General features: G+C 35.2%; 1 protein-coding gene and 1 non-coding gene across 2 annotated transcripts; one reads left to right on the top strand and one right to left on the bottom strand.

The window, feature by feature from the left end:
- Positions 1 to 5793: 5793 nt before the first annotated feature.
- Positions 5794 to 5867, bottom strand: TRNAV-CAC. The gene has a single exon. It is a non-coding gene; the product is annotated as a tRNA-Val (tRNA).
- Positions 5868 to 13910: 8043 nt separating this feature from the next.
- On the top strand, positions 13911 to 16616 carry LOC111499225 (scarecrow-like protein 6). The gene is made up of 2 exons (XM_023150753.1): positions 13911 to 14085; positions 14196 to 16616. The coding sequence occupies exon 2, from the start codon at positions 14271 to 14273 to the stop codon at positions 16440 to 16442; it is 2172 nt and encodes a 723-aa protein (XP_023006521.1). The 5' UTR covers positions 13911 to 14085; positions 14196 to 14270; the 3' UTR covers positions 16443 to 16616.
- The last annotated feature ends 2335 nt before the right edge of the window (positions 16617 to 18951 follow it).

The raw sequence follows: 18951 nt of genomic DNA on the forward strand, positions 1-18951 counted from the left end.
TTTTTTTTTTTTTTTTTTTTTTTGCAGATTTAGTCTCTAAAGCTAAGTTTTGAGTTGTTCCACCGCTTCCTTGAGTCTTCTGACTCCGCTCCTACGACATTCACAACCACTAATCTTGGCTGCACCCATGGAAGTCATCTTGCTTCCTTTAGCAACCAATGAGGTCGCTTTCATTTCCACAACAACTCTTCCAACTGAGGACGAACCCATTCGAGTTAAGGTCGTCGACCACCTCGCTACCAAATATGTCGCATGGAGAGCCATTATGTTGTCCGCTGCAACCAACAATATGTTCGGTCTGATTCTACTCATGCTCACCTTGTTGAAGTCTTCAACACGTACTATTCTATTGCTGGACCCGAGGTCGTTGATTAGTTTTTGGACACTGGGGCTTTGGCCCATATGACCGTCATTCTCTATTTTGGATCAGTCTAAAAATTACACTGGTAAGGACTATGTAATGGTAGGAAACGATGCATTCCTACCCATTATCCACACTTGTACTCTTTCTCTCATTCCAAATATTCACTTATTAGATGTCTTGTTGTCCATAATCTCATTAAAACTCTTCTTTCAATTAGGAAATTAACGTCTAATTTTTCTCTCTCGGTTAAATTTACTAATAATGTTCTTACTATCCACAATTGTCAGACAGGAAGGGGTGACAACCAGTAAAAGAGATGGAGGGCTATATGTGCTGGAGCACGACAACTCTGCTTTTATTTTTGTCCTTAGAAACAAATTTTTACGTGTTTCATATGATTTATGACATGCTCGCCTTGGTCATGTGAATTATTATGTTATTTTTTTTTAAATAAAAAAAATGTCATTTTTCTCTTATGTCTTTATTGTCTTTTCCATCACTACATAGTACCTATAAGCTTGCGAAAAATCATCGATTGCCTTATTCCCGCAATGAATATAGGTCGTCTCATGTGTTAAACTTTATTCATTGTGATCTTTAGGGTCCTTTCCCCATCACATCCGATTTGAGTTATTTTTACAATATTATTTTTATTGATGATTATTCCTTATTCACTCGACTTTACCCTTTAAAATTTAAATTTGATTTCTTTGATATTTTTCTTCAATTTCAAAAACTCGTGGGAAAGTCAACATTCTACTCATATCAAGGTTTTTCAAAACAATGGAGGTGCTAAATTTACTAGCACTCTCTTCAAAACTCACTTACGTACTTCTAGCATCCCCCATCAACTCTCTTGTCCATATACCTGCTCAAAATGGTTGTGTTGAGAGAAAATATCGTCATGTGACTGAGACTGGCTTGATTCTTCTCTTTCACTCTCATCTTTCTCCTCGTTTTTTGGTTGACGACTTCAATACTGCAGTTTATATTATCAACCGGTTGCCTACTTCACTCTTTGGAGGTAAGTCACCCTTTGTACTTCTCTATGGCTACTCTTCGCATTATGACAATTTTCATCCCCTTGGTTGTCATGTTTATCCTTGCTTGCGTGATTAGATGTATAACAAACTTTCTCCCCGCTGCATTCCTTGCATTTTCTTGGGTTATAGTCTCTCTCATAGAGTATTTCGTTGTCTTGACCCCCCACCACCACTAAGTTATACATCACCTGTCACGCTCAATTTGATGAAGACCCAACCTCTTTTCTCTCTTCATATTTAAAATTTGTTGGAACCGCATCTTTACCATATTGATTCATCCCCCTACCACTTCTTCACCGCACATTCCTTGATCCAGCTCATCTGTGTGATATTTGATCGGACCTTGTGGATGAGTCTGTGTAGGTTGATACTTCTCTTGCAGGTTCCTCTTTGCCACCCTCGACTACTAATCTACCCTCTATTGAACCTGCTGTTGATTTCTCTTCATCTTTGGGCTCTCATCCTATGATCACACGAGCCAAACCTCGTATCTTCAAGATTTGTCATCCAGCAAATCTTTGTATTTTGGGCTCATTTGGACTTCTTTCTATTCTTTTTGCATCCACTGAACCAAGAAAATTTAAATTTGCTGCTAAGAATCCTGCTTGACTTGCTGCTATGGATTAAGAAATTTGAGCTTTACAGCAAAATGACACTTAAATTTTGGTTCTTCGTCTTGCCAACACCAACATCGTGGGCTCTAAATGGGTGTTTCGCATTAAATATTTGCCCAATGGATTCGTCGAGCATTTCAAAGCTCATCTTGTTGCCAAAAGTTATACTCAGGTTCTTGGTCTATACTACACAAAGACTTTCCGTCCAGTTGTCAAAGCTACTGCTGTCCATGTTGTGCCTTCTCTTACTGTCACAAATAAATGACCACTTTACCAACTTGATGGCTTTCCTATATAGCACTCCTATTGAACATGTTCATATGGACCAACCTTCTGTGAATATGAATCCTCAATTTTCACTCATATATGTCTATTTCTTTTATCACCAATCTAATGTTGATGACATTATTGTTATTGGCAACAACTCATCTCTTCTTGGAAGCTTTACTCGGAACCTTCATTATGAGTTAGCTACCAAGGATTTCGGTTCTCTCAGTTACTTTCTTGGTCTTGAAGCTTCACCCACTCCGAAAAGGTCTATTTATTGGTCAGTTAAAATATACTCAAGATATTCTTACTCGTGCTCAGTTGCTCAATAGAAAATCAGTCCACATCTCATAGTTATTTCTCAACACCTAACTGCTGATGGTTCTCCTTTCTCCAATCCTACTCTCTATCGATCTCTTGTTAGCATACTTCAGTACTTGACCATTACACGTCTAGATATTACCCATGCTATCAATTTTGTCAGTCAATTTTTGCATGTCCCTACTGCATATCACTTTTTTGTTGTTAAACATATTCAACTATTGATATGAACCAAGAGACATCAATCATACAATATGCTTCAATGAAGATGTGAAGAAAATATTGTTGAAATTATCAAAAGATATTTCAATTTATGTCACATTGAAGAAGAATGAAGTTTCATGTTATAAATTTTGGGTAGATTACAATTTAGAGTAATTTAGATGTATTGTATTTCATTAATGTATTTTAAGACTTTTAATTTAATTTAGGTTACAATTACATAATGGTTAATTATGGTCATTAGTATGAATGTTACAACTCTTGTAATGCCTTTAGTAGTTTCATTTTGAGGCTATATAAAGCCATGTATGTTGTATTTGTAGGAAGACTTGGAAAATATAGTAAAAGAAGCATTTGTGCTCTTCTTTGGCCAATGGCCAAGTTTTTTTGCAATTCTATGTAGTTTAGGTTGCATGTAGAATCATTCAAGCTCGACATGATCAATCTTGCTTGTGGAGTGATTCGAATCTCAAGCAAGTGTTCTTGCCTTGAGATATTTGATCAACAAGAATCATTCAAGCTAGACATGATCGATCTTGCTTGTAGAGTGATTCGAATCTCAAACAATGTTCTTGCCTTGAGATATTCGATCAACAAGGTAATCCAAATCTTACTCCCCTTCATTGAAGCATATTGTATGATTGATGTCTCTTGGTTCATATCAACTATGCTAAGCAAACACTCCAATTTGGTATTACCTTTCGTCCATTCACTGTTCCTAATGCACTAGTGACTTATTCGAATGCTTACTGGGCTGGTTTTTTCGATCCTCGTCGTTCTAAACTCAGTTATTCCATTTATCTTGGTAACAATCTCATTTCTTAGAGTGCCAAAAAATAACCTACTGTCTCACTCTCCAGTTGTGAATCTGAGTATCGTGCTCTTGCCATGATTGTTGTTGAACTTTTTTGGCTTATGCATCTTATGTGACAACAAAAGTGCTATTTTTTTTTAAATCTAATCTCGTTTCTCACAAGCGGGCCAAACATATTAAATTAGATTATCATTTCCTTCGGAAATTAGTTATCGCTAGCAAACTTTACACACAGTATGCACATTCCCATCTCCAAGTTACTGACATTTTTCACTAAAAGTGTTTCTCGACCTCACTTTGAATTTTTCAGATTCAATCTTCGCGTTCTTTCAAATTCGACGTTCAACTTGGGGGGATGTTAATTATTGTTTACCATATGTATTATATTTGACCCTTTATGATAAGTTATATTGAGATATTTAGTCTTCCATTATAGTATATTATAGGTACTATATTTGACCTTTTATTAAAGAAAAATATCCAGATATTTTCCTTTTTACCGCTTACTATAAGTATCATATTTTCCTTTAATTATAGGCAAATATCTTATACCCATTTATTGCTCTTTTGCTCTTTCCATATCCTTTGTAACTATTTTATTATGTAAATAATTATAAATAGAGAACTTTCACCACTATTTAGATGAGATGGTTTTAGCAAATATTCTCAGTTTGGAGTAACTTCGAGGAACGAAAGATTCGCGAACTCAAATTTAGGGAAAAGATAGCTAAGGCCAACTAAGTAACCAAGTAAGCAGCCTTATTATAGGATAGGCTGGACAATTGCTTGTTGTATGATAACACGTGCCTAGTGGCACCTGCACGTGTCATTTATGATTTATACGCATGATGCTTAATGATGATTTATGATATCTGACATACGATGACGTAAATGAGTTATATGATGATGACTTATCATGTTTTACGATGATTATGATGTGTTATATAATAGCAATGCATACTAGTATGATGACGTAAGATGATGATATTTTCTTAATATAACGTTATTTTTCATATTGAGATGAGAAGCATGTTTTGAATACCATATTGCATTAGGATGATAATTTTTCTAGGAAACAACCCTAGTTAATATTAATGATGATGAAAGTATGAAGACTACTGCACATATATTACTTATAATAATATAAGGATGAAATTAGGGTTGTGTTAAAGATGTTTTAAAGATGAGAAACCATAGGGACCTCATGCATTATGTTTGTACATAAACATCAGGCTACTTCTCCTTTTACAATGATGAAGATGGACGCGTACACTAAGATGATGATGGTGATCATGTCGTGCCTGACACTCAGGGGTCTGCTGATCTCTAAACGATGTTACTAACAGCTAGCTCAACTATGATTGGTCCACTGGGTGCAAACCGTCTAGAGATTCAAGCTCGCATGTGTGGGTCGTGTGTAAGGAAGTACGACACATCCAAGTTGGTCCGGACTTGAGGCCACCGCAATGAGCGATCCTCGAATTGAGAAATACTAGCATGATAACCAACTACCAACCAGACAAGGTGAGAATCCAAAATAATGATTTGAACTCGAAAGGATACTCATATTTTGGGAGACTTCTTAAAGTGAGAATGTTGTAAGGAAAAAATATAAATTTTAAAATGTCCGAGCCCGAGTTCAAACCGGGGACCTCTAGCATGTGAGACTAGCATGATAACCAACTACACCACCTAGACAAGGTGAGACTCCAAAATAACTATTTGAACTCGAAAGCACACTCATATTTCGGAAGACTTCTTAAAGTGAGAATGTTGCAAGGAAAAAATATAAATTTTAAAATGTCTAAGCCCGAGGACCTCTAGTGTGTGAGAATAGTGTGATAACCAACTACACCACCCAGACAATGTAAGAATCCAAAATAACGCTTTGAACTCAAAAGGACACTCATATTTCGGAAGACTTCTTAAAGTGAGAATGTTGTGTAAGGAAAAAATATAAAATTTAAAATATCTGAGCCCGAGTTTGAACTGAGGTCCTCTAGTGTGTGAGACTGGTGTGATAACCAACTACACCACCCAGACAAAGTGAAAATCCAAGATAACACTTTGAACTCGAGAGAACACTCATATTTTGAGAGACTTCTTAAAGTGAGAATGTTGTAACGAAAAAATATAAAATTTAAAAAATGTCTGAGCTCGGGTTCGAACCGAGGACCTCTAGTGTGTGAGACTAGCGTGATAACCAACTACACCACCCAGACAAGGTGAGAATCCAAAATAACGCTTTGTAATCGAAAGAATTTCAAGAGACTTCTTAAAGTGAGAATGTTGTAACGAAAAAATATAAAATGTCTAAGCCCAAGTTTGAACTAGAACTTCTAGTGTGTGAGAATAGCGTGATAACCAACTACACCACCCAGACAAGGTGAGAATCCAAAATCACGCTTTGAACTCAAAAGGACACTCATATATTTCGGGAGACTTCTTAAAGTGAGAATTTTAAAATGTCTAAGCCCGAGTTCAAACCGATGGCCTCTAGTGTGTGAAACTAGTGTGATAACCAACTACACCACCCAGACAAGGTGAGAATCCAAAATAACACTTTGAACTCAAAAGAACACTCATATTTCAAGAGACTTCTTAAAGTGAGACTGTTGTAACGAAAAAATATAAAATGTTTGAGCCCGGGTTTGAATTGGAACTTCTAATGTGTGAGAATCCAAAATCACACTTTGAACTCAAAAGGACACTCATATTTCGGGAGACTTCTTTTAAAATGTCTAAGCCCAGGTTCGAACCGAAGACCTCTAGTGTGTATATTTCGGGAGACTTCTTTTAAAATGTCTAAGCCCAGGTTCGAACCGAAGACCTAGGAAAAAATATAAATTTTAAAATGTCTAAACCTATGCTTGAATCGGGGATCTCTAGTGTGTGAGACTAGCGTAATAATCAACTACACCACCGAGACAAGGTGAGAATTTAAATTAATACTTTGATCTCGAAATGACATTTATATTTCTGGAGACTTCTAAAAGTGAGAATGTTGTAAGGAAAAAATATAAATTTTGAAGTGTCCGAGCCTGAGTTTGAGAACTAGGACCACTAGTGTATGAGACTAGCATGATAACCAACTACACCACCCAGACAAGGTAAGAATTAAAAATAATGCCGAAGTTTAAACTAGGAACCTCTAGTGTGTGAGACTAGCGTGATTACCAACCACACCACCCAAACAAGCTAAGAATCCAAAATAACGCTTAAAATATATGAGCCTCGGTTTTATAACACTTTGTTTTCTTATTATCATATTTCAGGTTGTTGGGTTTGAATCCACACACTTAAGTGCAAAAGATCTTAAATCTTCTCCCCTAGCCTCTTCGACAACCCTACTTAATTTTTATAATATTTTAGTAGTATTAAATTGTTAAAAATATCGATCATTATTTTTCAAATCATGATGCAAACCTTGAAATAATATTACTTTTATCATTCTTGAACGTAATCAGTATAATCTTCTAGCCAATATTTCTTCTTCTCCTCTTCTTTGCGTTCATCTAAATCAAGTGTGTGAATTGTTGTGCGGTTCTAACAATTGACATCAAAGCTTGGAGATATTCACCATAATCTATGAAAATGGAAAGCTCAAACATTGGAATCGAGAAGTTTGATGGATTCGATTCGATTCGATTTCTAGAAGATGCAGATTGAAAATTATCTGTACGAGAAAGATCCTCATAAACTCTTGTCCAAGGTGAAGCCAATTACCATGACCCACAAAGTAGTGAAAACTCAAGGATGGGTAGTCTCTAGGATTGATCTAGTTGATGTTGTCAAGAATGTGGTGTTCTACATTATCAAGGAGAAAACAACTTCATATATGTTGAAGGCGTTGTCTCATATGTATGAAAAATCGCCAGCTATGAATAAAGTGTATTTGATGCGTAGTTTTTTGAATATTTACAAATTTCTAAAGGTGGATTTATTGCGGATCCTATAAATGAATTTAATATTATTGTAAGTCAATTAAGTTATATGAAAATTAATTTCGAAGATGAAATTAAAGTATAGATTTTGATGTCATTTTAATCCAAGTCGTGGGATACTGTTGTTGCTGCAATTAGTACGTGTTGATTGAAGGGGCAAAAGTAACTCGAAGAGCTCAAACATACCTAGCCAATCAAAATCAAAGAACTGAGGAAAATATTCAAATAGACTAAACCTAACGTATTCTAAATATCATTGATCAGTTGGACAACACAATTTGTGCAACAGAGATTGGAAAGAGTTCATGAAAGATTGGAAAGAGTGTTATGGTGGTAGCATGTGATGCAAAATCTGGAACCTTATACACTACTAGAAGGTGTATGAACATAATTGTTGTTGCTGAGAGTGCTTCCCGTTCAAGTCCATGACACAATAAACTGGAAATATGAGTGTCAAAGGAATTAAGATGTTGGCTACGAAATAAGTTTTAGAAGGTCTGAAATTTATTGATATGGGTCTTTGTGGGAGATGCGTTATAGGCAAATAGAAAATAGTTTCTCAAAGACGGTTAGAAAACCAGAGAAAGTACGATTGCAAATGGTCCATACAGATGTTTAAGAATCATCTTCAATTTTATCACTACGTGGATCAAAGTTTTATGTCACTTTCATTGATGATTTTAGCAAGAAGATATGGATTTATTTCGAAAAATTGAAGTTGAAAATCATACTAGTTTGAAGATCAAATGTCTAAGGTTTGAAAATGGATGAGAGTACGAAAAGTCAGAATTCAAAGCATTGTGTGCAGTTGATGGAATTAGATTAATGAGAACAATTCTCAATAAGACAAAAGGAGGATTCTTGATTACCAAAGACATTTTGGATTAAGGACGTGAATACAAAGGCCTACTTGATCCATTGAGAATCATCAGTGAGTTCAAGTTGCGAGAAGAGACGTAGACAGGAAAAGAACTTAAATACTTTCACTTAAAAACTTCTGGTTTCACTGCATATGTTCATGTTGATCTAAAAAAGAGAGACAATCTTTATGTCAAGACTGTGAAGTGTTTCTTCATAGGTTATGGTTCTTACATATTTAGGTACGCGTTTTGGAATGACAAAAATAGAAACATTCCAAGATATTGTGATGTGATATTTAATGAAAATGTTTTTGATGTCGCAATAGAAACTCAAGAAACTCTTAAGATTGTTAGTGATAAATCAAAGGCAGAGCAAGTGACACCTGATCAGGAGTTCAGATCATTCAAAACCATCCAAACATGAGATAAATATTCACCTTTATTACACTATTTTTTGTTGATCGGTGAAAGGGAACTAGAGTCTTTTGACGAGACCCTACAGTTGGAGAATGCAACAAGTGGGAGCAAGCTATGGATGATGATAAGACTTAGATGTCTAGGCTTCATAATTGTGTTGTTTTTTTTTTTTTTTTCATCTACTAAAGTTGAGTACATGACAATAGCTGGAGCTGAAAAAGAGATAATATAGATGATCGACTATCTAGAAAAACTAGACAAGAATCAGCACGAGAAGATTCTTTATACAAATAGTCAAAACGTCATATAATTGATGAAAAACCCAGTCTATTATTCAAACACAAAGAACATCAAAAGAACATATCATTTTACTTGCAGGTAAGTGAAAGAATTTGATGTGTACGAAGAAGATAGAAGGTACAAAGAATAAAGCAGACACGTTAACAAAATGAGTTATGTTGGGAATTTGAGGTTCCCAAACTCGCGCTAGCAAACGCTCAATTTCACATGAAAAATCAAAATAATATGTTAACCAAAAAAAATTTTAATATTTTTTTTATAATAAGACGATAATTATCCAAACATATAATCATTATATGATTACGATATAACATGGTTCAAATAACACATGACTTCTAAAAAAACAAATTAAAAAGAATATTATAATACTAATAATAATTATTATTATCATTATTTAAAAAATTGTAGCATGTCGCATGGCGGTATAATTAATTTAAGAAAAGTAAAATTGATGACATCAAACCCTCATAAATAAATATTAATTAACACAATAATAATTATTATTTAAAACGTATTTACTAGGGAGAAGTTTCAACACTGTTATAAATAGTGTTTAATTATTCTCCTCAACTGAGGTGGGATCTCGCAATCCACCCTCTTTCAACGCCCAGTGTCTTTGCTGGTACTCGTTTCCTTCTGCAATTAATGTGGGATTTTTCATTCCATCCCCTTTAATGCCCAACGTCTTTACTGGCACACCACCTAGTGTTCACCTTCTTTTGGGGCTTAGCCTCCTCGTTAGTACATCGTCCAGTCTCTTCGAGGCTCGGCTCAAAGAGAACCGTATCAACTTCATAGTTAAGCGTATAAAATATAAAAATGAAAAGGGTTTGGTTTTAATAGAAACCATTGAAGGTGGGCATTTAGTTAGAGTGTTTTGGAGGGTTCAAAAATGGTTGGGGGTACTTTTGTTGTTAGTGGGCCCACTTTTTGTCTTCAGTTTCATGCATGAGGGCCGTCCCATTATCTTCCCCAACTTGAATGTCGGGCACATGCACTCCTATTTTTATATTCTTTTTTTCCCTCCATAATATTGTCGGTTTTTTTATTTTTTTATTTATTTCTTAAATATTAATAATAATTAAACCACGTACATTCACCGAACCCATCCTACCTTCCCCACCTAGCTTTACGGCTCACCCAATTTTTTTATTTTCTAATTATTCACTTACTTTTCCCCCTAACTTTTCTATTCCTATATATTATTTTACTATAATTTCATTTTTTCAGAGTTCGTTTCTAGTTGACATGGCTCTGACGAACTCGATAATAGAGTTCGCGTTCAATCAAATCCTACTCTACTTTTTAAAAATATTTAACTGTTATGATCGTAGTTGATATTAGTGATGTTTTGTGACTTGTAAATATTTGAACTTCATTCGTTTTTAATTATTAATTTAATATGGATTTTTTAAATAATTAAACAAAAAAAGTTCGAGTGATCTATCCAATAATCTAAAATTTTCAAGTTTATCTAAGAGATTTTCTGGACGCAATTAAATAAAAATAATCAGATATATATGGACATTTAATTATGTCATAAGTAAAATTATATATATATATTTTTTAATTAACAATAAATCCATTCACCACCATTAAACTTATTTATTAATAGCATAGATTCTTAGATACAAAATTAAATGGTAAAAATCATAAGATATCAAATTATCCATACTTTGATAACATAGGAAGTTTTCCCGATGAAAACTTTAATAAAAATCGTGATACTTGAGGTACCGAAGTTTAAATCTTTTCAAATCGTTAACATCTAGATTTGGCTTTCCATTCCATGTAGCAATGGATATAGTTCGACACTTTTGTTGTCGAGATGGAATGTTCATGTTGTTGAGTTTGAATGTTTGGAGGTATAGTAAGTCTCGACCATTTTGAGAATATGTCATGTAGTATGCCATAATCATATTTTACAAGCCTCACAACGCGATTGTGCAGCACATACTCTTGCTCTTGACTATATTAGCCAACTAAACTTGTGTCGTTGTTGACATGAGCAACACATACTCAAACCTCAAAACATTCGAAAAGCACTTTAAAAAAAATAATATTATAAACTAGCGAGCAATAGACAAAAACAACCACATTTATATAGCATATATCTTGAGTAAGAAGAATCATCAATTATTCGCATCATCTATATTACATTTTGTGGTATTTTAGCCTTGATAGATGCAAACATAATTTTGACTAGTAGTCACTGTTGGATGATGAAAGTCCTACATCGGCTAATTTAGGGAATGATCATGGGTTTATAAGTGAGGAATACTAACTCCATTGGTATGAGGCATTTTGGGGAAGCCCAAAGCAAAGCCATGAGAGCTTACGCTCAAAGTGGACAATATCATACCATTGTGGAGAGTCGTGTTCATCTAACCGTCACCACCCATAAATAATTATATTTTGAGTGATGTTTGAAGTTTTTTAACTATTTTGTCAATATATCCACATAAATTTCCAATGAGCATAGATGGCTTTCATTTCATCGATTAATCCATCTATGTTCCCTTAAACATAAACCATTAATCGAAATAGAGTTCGGGACTGTGCTATTTCTTTTTCAAGTAAAGGTAATAGCACCATTGTGCGGATGACAGTGTTGTTGTGAATACCATGAAACAATAGTTGCATTCGGTTTAAATTGAAGCCCTTAGATTAGATAAGAGACTTATTTGAAAAAAATTCTACCCATATTAGACATATAGAGTTTTTACCTTTGATATTTAAGTTTTACCTTTTTTTTACTGGTTAAAAAATTTCTTCAACCTCATCCGTATACCTCTAAATTTTATAATTAAAGGATTAAAAAAAATAATAATAATTTAATGTATTTTTTTTTAATGGTAAGCTATAATAAAATAGAATAAAATAATTTGAAAAAGTTTTAATAATGAAAAGATCATAACCGCACATTGAAAAACGCAAGACATCCCATCCGTTGAAAAAACAATCAGTCTCGATATCTTCAATTACCCCGTAAAGCTTCTCATCATCACTCCTCCACCTACAGATTTGGTTTCGAAAACGACGCCAACAAATGTCGTTTTGATACTTTTACCAAAATACCCCCGTCTTTTTAAATTTCAAAATAAAATATATAAAAAAAACAAAAAACAAAAACTAAATGAGCCAGTTTTACCTTTTCCCTTGTCAGTCTTGGTCCCTATGAAACTATCGTACCAGATAGCTTACAGACCCAGCCTACTCTTCACGCGCCATTTCCGCGCGTGTTATACAACTCATTTCCTTTTCAAATTATTCATCCATTTTTTTTTCTCTTTTTAATGTTCTTACAATTAAACTACTTTATTACGATTTTTTTTTTTTATATTTAAATAATTTATATAGAAATATATTTTATTATTTAAATTTACACCTCCTATAATATTAAAAAAAAAGAAAAAAAAAAAAAACATATATCATAGAAGCTAAGATAGTCATCTTATGAAATGGAGCATAGTGTTCATGCCAGACATGAACATGCCACCACGAGACAAACGAGCGATTTTTGAGCTAGACATGACCAAACAACACTTGTCTTGTAATTGACTATGAATGTAACCATAATAAGTTGGAAACGAATCATGTAGCGGTAGTATGTTTTCAGAAATAGATTTGACTACAATTTTATTTAAGTAAATAATTTCCATAAAATACTAAAAGATAAATGCAAATATAATTATTTAAAATATATCCGTAAATATGAGCATATGTTAAACGTTTTAATTTTCATTTTCGCATGATATTGAACAATATGAACTAAAAAGAAAGTTAATTGACATAATTACTGAGGTTAATTAATATGGTAATTAACTAGTGATATATTAAAATTACCGTCACTATATCTCGATTTGAAAATTCGCCTAAAAGAAAAAAAAAACGTGTATTTGTCTCTATAATTCAAAAAGTTCTTCTAAATTTTTATTTTTAATTTTATCGGATAAATCACAATACATCATTAATATCTCTTATGAACATTAAATAATCTTAATTTTCGTAACCATTACAAAAATATGATAGAAATGAGTTATAAACTCTATTTTCGAGTTGGTTAGATTAACTCGGTCACGATAAAAAGTTTCAATTCACATATTGAACTAAATTCACAATCTAACTCTCTATTTCGAGTTGAGTTGTGTTGATCCATCGAGTAATTCGTTTTTTTAACTATTAAAAAATTCATACTTATTAATTATATATTTTACATTAATAATTAAAATCTCATAAAATTCGAATATAAGATTCTCACTAATTTCTTTTATAAACGTTAAATATTTTTAATCTTCATAATAATTTTAAAAATACAATAGAATTTAGTTGTGAACCCTACTTTTGAATGGATCAAATTGACTCGACCCCAAAAGTTTCACCCCACGGAACTAAATTTTCATTTAAAAAAAAAAAAAAAAAAACCTAACCCAATCTTTACAATTGAGCCCATTTGCCGTCATCCACTTAAACATTTATTAAAAATGTTAAACGAACACAACTCTCCACAATGTTATGATATTGTCATATTGAATATAAACTTTCGTAAGTTTGCTTTGGGTAAATTGGGAGACTTTCATCCTCGGAAAAAAAAACAAAAAAAAAAATATATGTATATATAAAATTAACCACAAAAATAAAAAGAAAAAAAGAAAAAGAAAAAAAAAACGTAGAGAGAGAAACATAGAGAGAGAGAGAGCACTTTACCACTTTTATATGTTGCACGCATCCATGGCAGAGAAGAGAAGGAAGCACAAAGAAAGTACTCCAAAACCAGAGAGAGGAGGGAGGGAGAGAGAGAGAGAGGAGGAGAGAGAAAATCCTGAAGCAAACTCAGAAGAAGAAGAAGAAGGAGAAGAAGAAGAAAGCAGGAAAGAAGGCATTTGAGTTTCAGAGCTGTAAAGAAAAGAAAAGAAAAGGTCTTCTTCTTCATAACTCTCTCTGTTTCTCTGTTTTCTCTGTTTTCTCCTAATTGCATCTCACCTTGAGAGGGGGGGGGAGGGGGTGTTTCTCTGTAATTTCCCTTCAGATCTCAGCCTCCATCTCCATTTTCAACAACCTTTCTGCTTGGTTCGTATGATTATTTCTTGTGGGTTCTTGCTAGATGAAGGCCATGCCCTTTCCTTACCCTTTTGATGACCTTCGTCCAAATGGGGTTTTGAATTTTTCCTCTGTTTCCGATTCTTCGCCGCCTACACTCCGCCGTCACAACCACCGTCAACACTGGAGTTCTACTGATAACACTAATCTGCTCAAACAGATTTGCTATGTGGGTGCTGCTGAACCCACCTCTGTTCTCGACACTAGAAGAAGCCCAAGCCCTCCCACTTCCACTTCCACACTGTCTTCCTCTCTCGGCGGCGGCGGCGGCGGCAGCGGCGGTGGTGGTACTGCCTCCACCGACACTACCGTGGCGGCGCCGCAGTCTTCTCTCCCTGGAAACCCTTCTCCTTTAGATAAATGTGGCGGCGGAGGCGGAGGCGGCCTTGGAATGGATGATTGGGAGAGCGTTTTGCCGGAATCCCCTGGGCAAGGACCCTCCATTCTTGGGTTAATTATGGGCGATGTGGAAGACCCATCTCTTGGATTGAATAAACTCCTGCAGAGCGGCGGTGGTGGTGGCGGTATTGGTGGTGGTGGTGGTGATTCTCATCTGGACTTGGAATTCTCCGGGAGTTTTTCCGGTGTCGATCATGGGTTGGTCTTCGAACCCAATACTCTCGCCGGTGAGTCCATTGTCGACCCTTCTCTCCAAGCCCCATCTTATGCTAGACTTTCCGCCGCCGTGTCGAACTCGAACGCCATGTTTTCCGGCGTGTTTCAGAATCAAAATCAGCTGTCGGAAACCGTTGACGAGAAGCCACAGATTCTCAATTCTCCCCAAGTTATGATGAATCAAAATCAAACCCAGTTCACTCATAATCCACCTCTGTTTATGCCTCTTCCTTTTGCCTCTCCCGGCCAAGATCACCACCACTTCCTCGGTGGTGTCCCGCGGACAAAACGGTTCAATTCCGGTCCGATTCCGCCAAATTATCCAGTGAAATCACCATTTCTTGATTCGGGTCAAGAAAATATCAATCGCAGACAACAACAACAACAACAGACCCAACAAGTTCAGTTGTTTCCTCATCAGCAGCAGAGGCCATCCATGGCGGCCTTGGCCAAACAAAAAATGGTGAATGAAGACATAGTGAATCAACAACTCCAACAGGGCATCTCCGACCAGCTATTCAAGGCCGTAGAGCTGATCGAAACAGGCAATTCAGTTCTCGCGCAAGGGATATTGGCGCGGCTCAATCACCAGCTCTCTTCCCCTATTGGGAAGCCCTTCCAAAGGGCTGCTTTCTACTTCAAGGAGGCCTTGCAATCGCTCCTTCAAAACCCATCAAACCCCTCCAATCCTTCCCCTCTCAGCATCATTTTCAAAATCGCCGCCTACAAATCCTTCTCCGAAGTCTCCCCTGTTCTCCAATTTGCCAATTTCACCTCAAACCAAGCCCTCCTTGAGGCCTTTAACGGCTCCGGTCGGATTCACATCATCGACTTCGACATCGGCTATGGCGGTCAATGGGCTTCTCTAATGCAGGAGCTTGCCTTAAGAGGACCCCCATTTCTCAAAATCACTGCCTTTGCTTCCACTTCCACACACGATGATTTCGAGCTCGGTTTCACTCAAGAAAACCTCAAGAATTTCGCTAACGATCTCAACATTGGGTTCGAGCTCGAAATCATAAACATCGAGTCTCTCAATTCTGGTTCATGGCCTCTAGCTCTTAATGTCTCTGAAAACGAAGCCATTGCAGTGAATCTCCCCGTTGGTTCCCTATCATTGCCAATGATCCTCCGTTTCATAAAGCATCTTAACCCGAAAATCGTAGTGTCTGTCGACCGAGGCTGCAGCCGAGTCGATGCGCCATTCCCCCACCGTGTTATCCACGGTCTGCACTCATACTCGGCGCTGCTCGAATCCATGGAAGCTGTAACAGTAAATATGGATGCCCAGCTGAAAATTGAAAGGTACTTGGTGCAGCCATGTATCGAAAAAGTGGTGACGAGTTCTCAATGTTCGAACGAGAGGCTGCTGCCATTGAAATCGATGTTTTTGTCATCCGGGTTTTCGCCATTGACTTTCAGTAACTTCACGGAGTCGCAGGCGGAGTGTCTGCTACAGAGGACGCCAGTTCAGGGGTTCCATATCGACAAGAGCCACTCCTCGCTTGTTCTATGCTGGCACCGGAAGGAGCTCGTTTCAATCTCTGCTTGGAGGTCTTGAATTTTCATTTTTATGCCATTTTAATTTGTCTAATCAAGATCAATATCATTATCATCAAATTTATAATTGTGGGTTTTTTTTCTTTGGGTTTATCCATTTTCTTATGCTAATTGTCTATGAAAACTGATCGTTCTTAAGCCAACTTCAATCTCTTTTGGGGTTTTTCTTTTTGTACATTTTCTTCTCTATTGTTCGATCTTCAGCAGGCTATGTTAATGTCTTTTAGGGATAAATTATGAAATGGTGTGTCGGTGACCTAGAATGAATGTGTGAGATCCACCTGAAACATTCTTTACAAGCGTGTGGAACTCTTCTTAACAGATGTGTTTTGAAATCGTGAGGTTGATGACAATGGGTCAAAACAGACAATATAAATTAACGGTAGTAGCTGCTCAATTCTCGAGCTTGGGTAAAGTTGTTTGATGGGTAATTTTGATGATTTAAGCATGTTTTTTGTTCATTCATTTGATTTCCATTACACTTTTGAAGCTTTTTCAGACACTGAAGGCAATGGCAGGGTTGTTTGTGAATTATGACCATAAAAGAAAATAATGATGAGATTGAAAAGTCTAATGTTGTTTGATGTTGCAATGGAAAAATGGTTGCTTCTTTCTTTGGAGAACTCCAAGTGGTCCTTTCATAATTCCTTTTTGTTTTTTCAATCCGAGCTTTCGAGGGCTCACTAGAATATTTGGTAAATGGAACGAGTACCATCTAAATCCTTTAACGAACATCAATTGAACGGTAAGTTTGATGTCAGTAGTAATGATAATTCTATCTCCAGTAACAGATATTTACGTCGTTAAAAAAAAACTCGTAGTTAGACCTTGAGTTGGGTTGATCAGTCAGCCTATGGTGAACACCAATTGGCACGTTCCTTCGGTTGGTGGGAAGAAGAGAATAAATCCGTTGTTGCTCACTTTAGTGTTAGATTATATTGATTAAATGGAAATGGGAAAATTTTAAAATGTAAAATAAATGGTCAAAATACAAAGCAAAAATAAATAAAAATTTGTTGTCTTTTCATAAATGACTTTAAATTTAGGCAAAGTTGAAATAGTGGGAATAAGAGAATAAGCTTTTGTAACATCCCACTTTAGTTTGTCTATAAGCTTTCTACATTTAATGGAACAATACAAATACATGTAATAGGTTAAACTACACCTTTTCCGTTCAACAATTATGTCTGATCGAGAATTAAAAATACATATTTTTAACGACCCATGTCCAGAATTTAAATCAAGATTCAACATCTAATGGCTCTGACATTTTCCTGCATGATTCCCTGCGACATACTCATATTACTTACACTCTGCTTCTAAGATTGAAAACTAGCTCCAGAGATCAACACAAGTCCTTCTACCAAATTTCGTCTCACTCACATACGTCATAGAAAAATTCTAAGCAAAACACGTCTAACTACAGAGTTCTTATAATTTGAGTTATAAAAAATAAGGTGCACCTTATTGATATAAATGTAATTTTCAAGTATTTTAAATTTTTTTAGTCATCTTATTCGCATGATCGCTCTCATTTGTAAATGGTCTCAATTCATTCATTTACCATTTATTTATTCGGGTGTTGCACGGAGTATTCTTTAATACTTACTCTTGCTGCATGAATCATTAGATACAAGTCTCTGTTTAATGTTTTTAATTTATAGAAATAAAATAGAGTTTAAAATTTAAATTAATTAACAATATAATAAGAATTTATGTTAAATTATTAAATAACCGTTCCTTAAATCCTTTTTATCTCTAAAATTTGAAATTTTTATTTAAATTCTTAAAATTAAGATATATATATATATATATAATGAGAATTGATGTGACAACTAAGGTTAAAAAATGAAGATGCATGCCTAACATAATTTATAACACGATCACAATCATTTATAAACTGCTTTTGTGCATTCATTTTCATAGAATAAATATATAAATATAAAAAGTAGTTGGGATTACGTTCTCTTAATAATTTTCAATAATCCTTCCATCGAATAAGCCTCTTTCTATGGAGTTCTCGAAAAATTTCTTTTTAATTAAGGCTCGACTCCTTTTCTAGAGTTCTCGAACATAGTACACTTTTTGTTTGACACTTGAGTTATCTTTGACTACAATTTCGAGACTCACAACTTATTTGTTCAACATTTGAGCATTCTATTGACGTGACTAAGTTAAGGGCACGACTCTTTTAGTTTATTAAAAATCACGACCTTTCACAATGGTATGATATTAAAATATAGAATAGATAGGAAACACGGACCTTCAAACCTATTTACCTTGAATTTCCATTCTCGAGCGGAATTGAATAAATTAAACAGACATCTATAAAACAAAATAATTATTATTACAATTTTAATAATTGTGAGTTATTGCTAGAGTGCATTACAGCACAATTTCCTTTAAAATCCAAAATTTAAATATATTATTATATAAAATTTAAAAAGACCGTACGCTATGGCAGTACCAAACACAGAGGGGATTTGGGGGGGGGGGGGGGGGGGCCCCAC

Source organism: Cucurbita maxima, unplaced genomic scaffold (assembly GCF_002738345.1).
Source record: "Cucurbita maxima cultivar Rimu unplaced genomic scaffold, Cmax_1.0 Cma_Scf00026, whole genome shotgun sequence".
Classification (NCBI taxonomy): domain Eukaryota; kingdom Viridiplantae; phylum Streptophyta; class Magnoliopsida; order Cucurbitales; family Cucurbitaceae; genus Cucurbita; species Cucurbita maxima.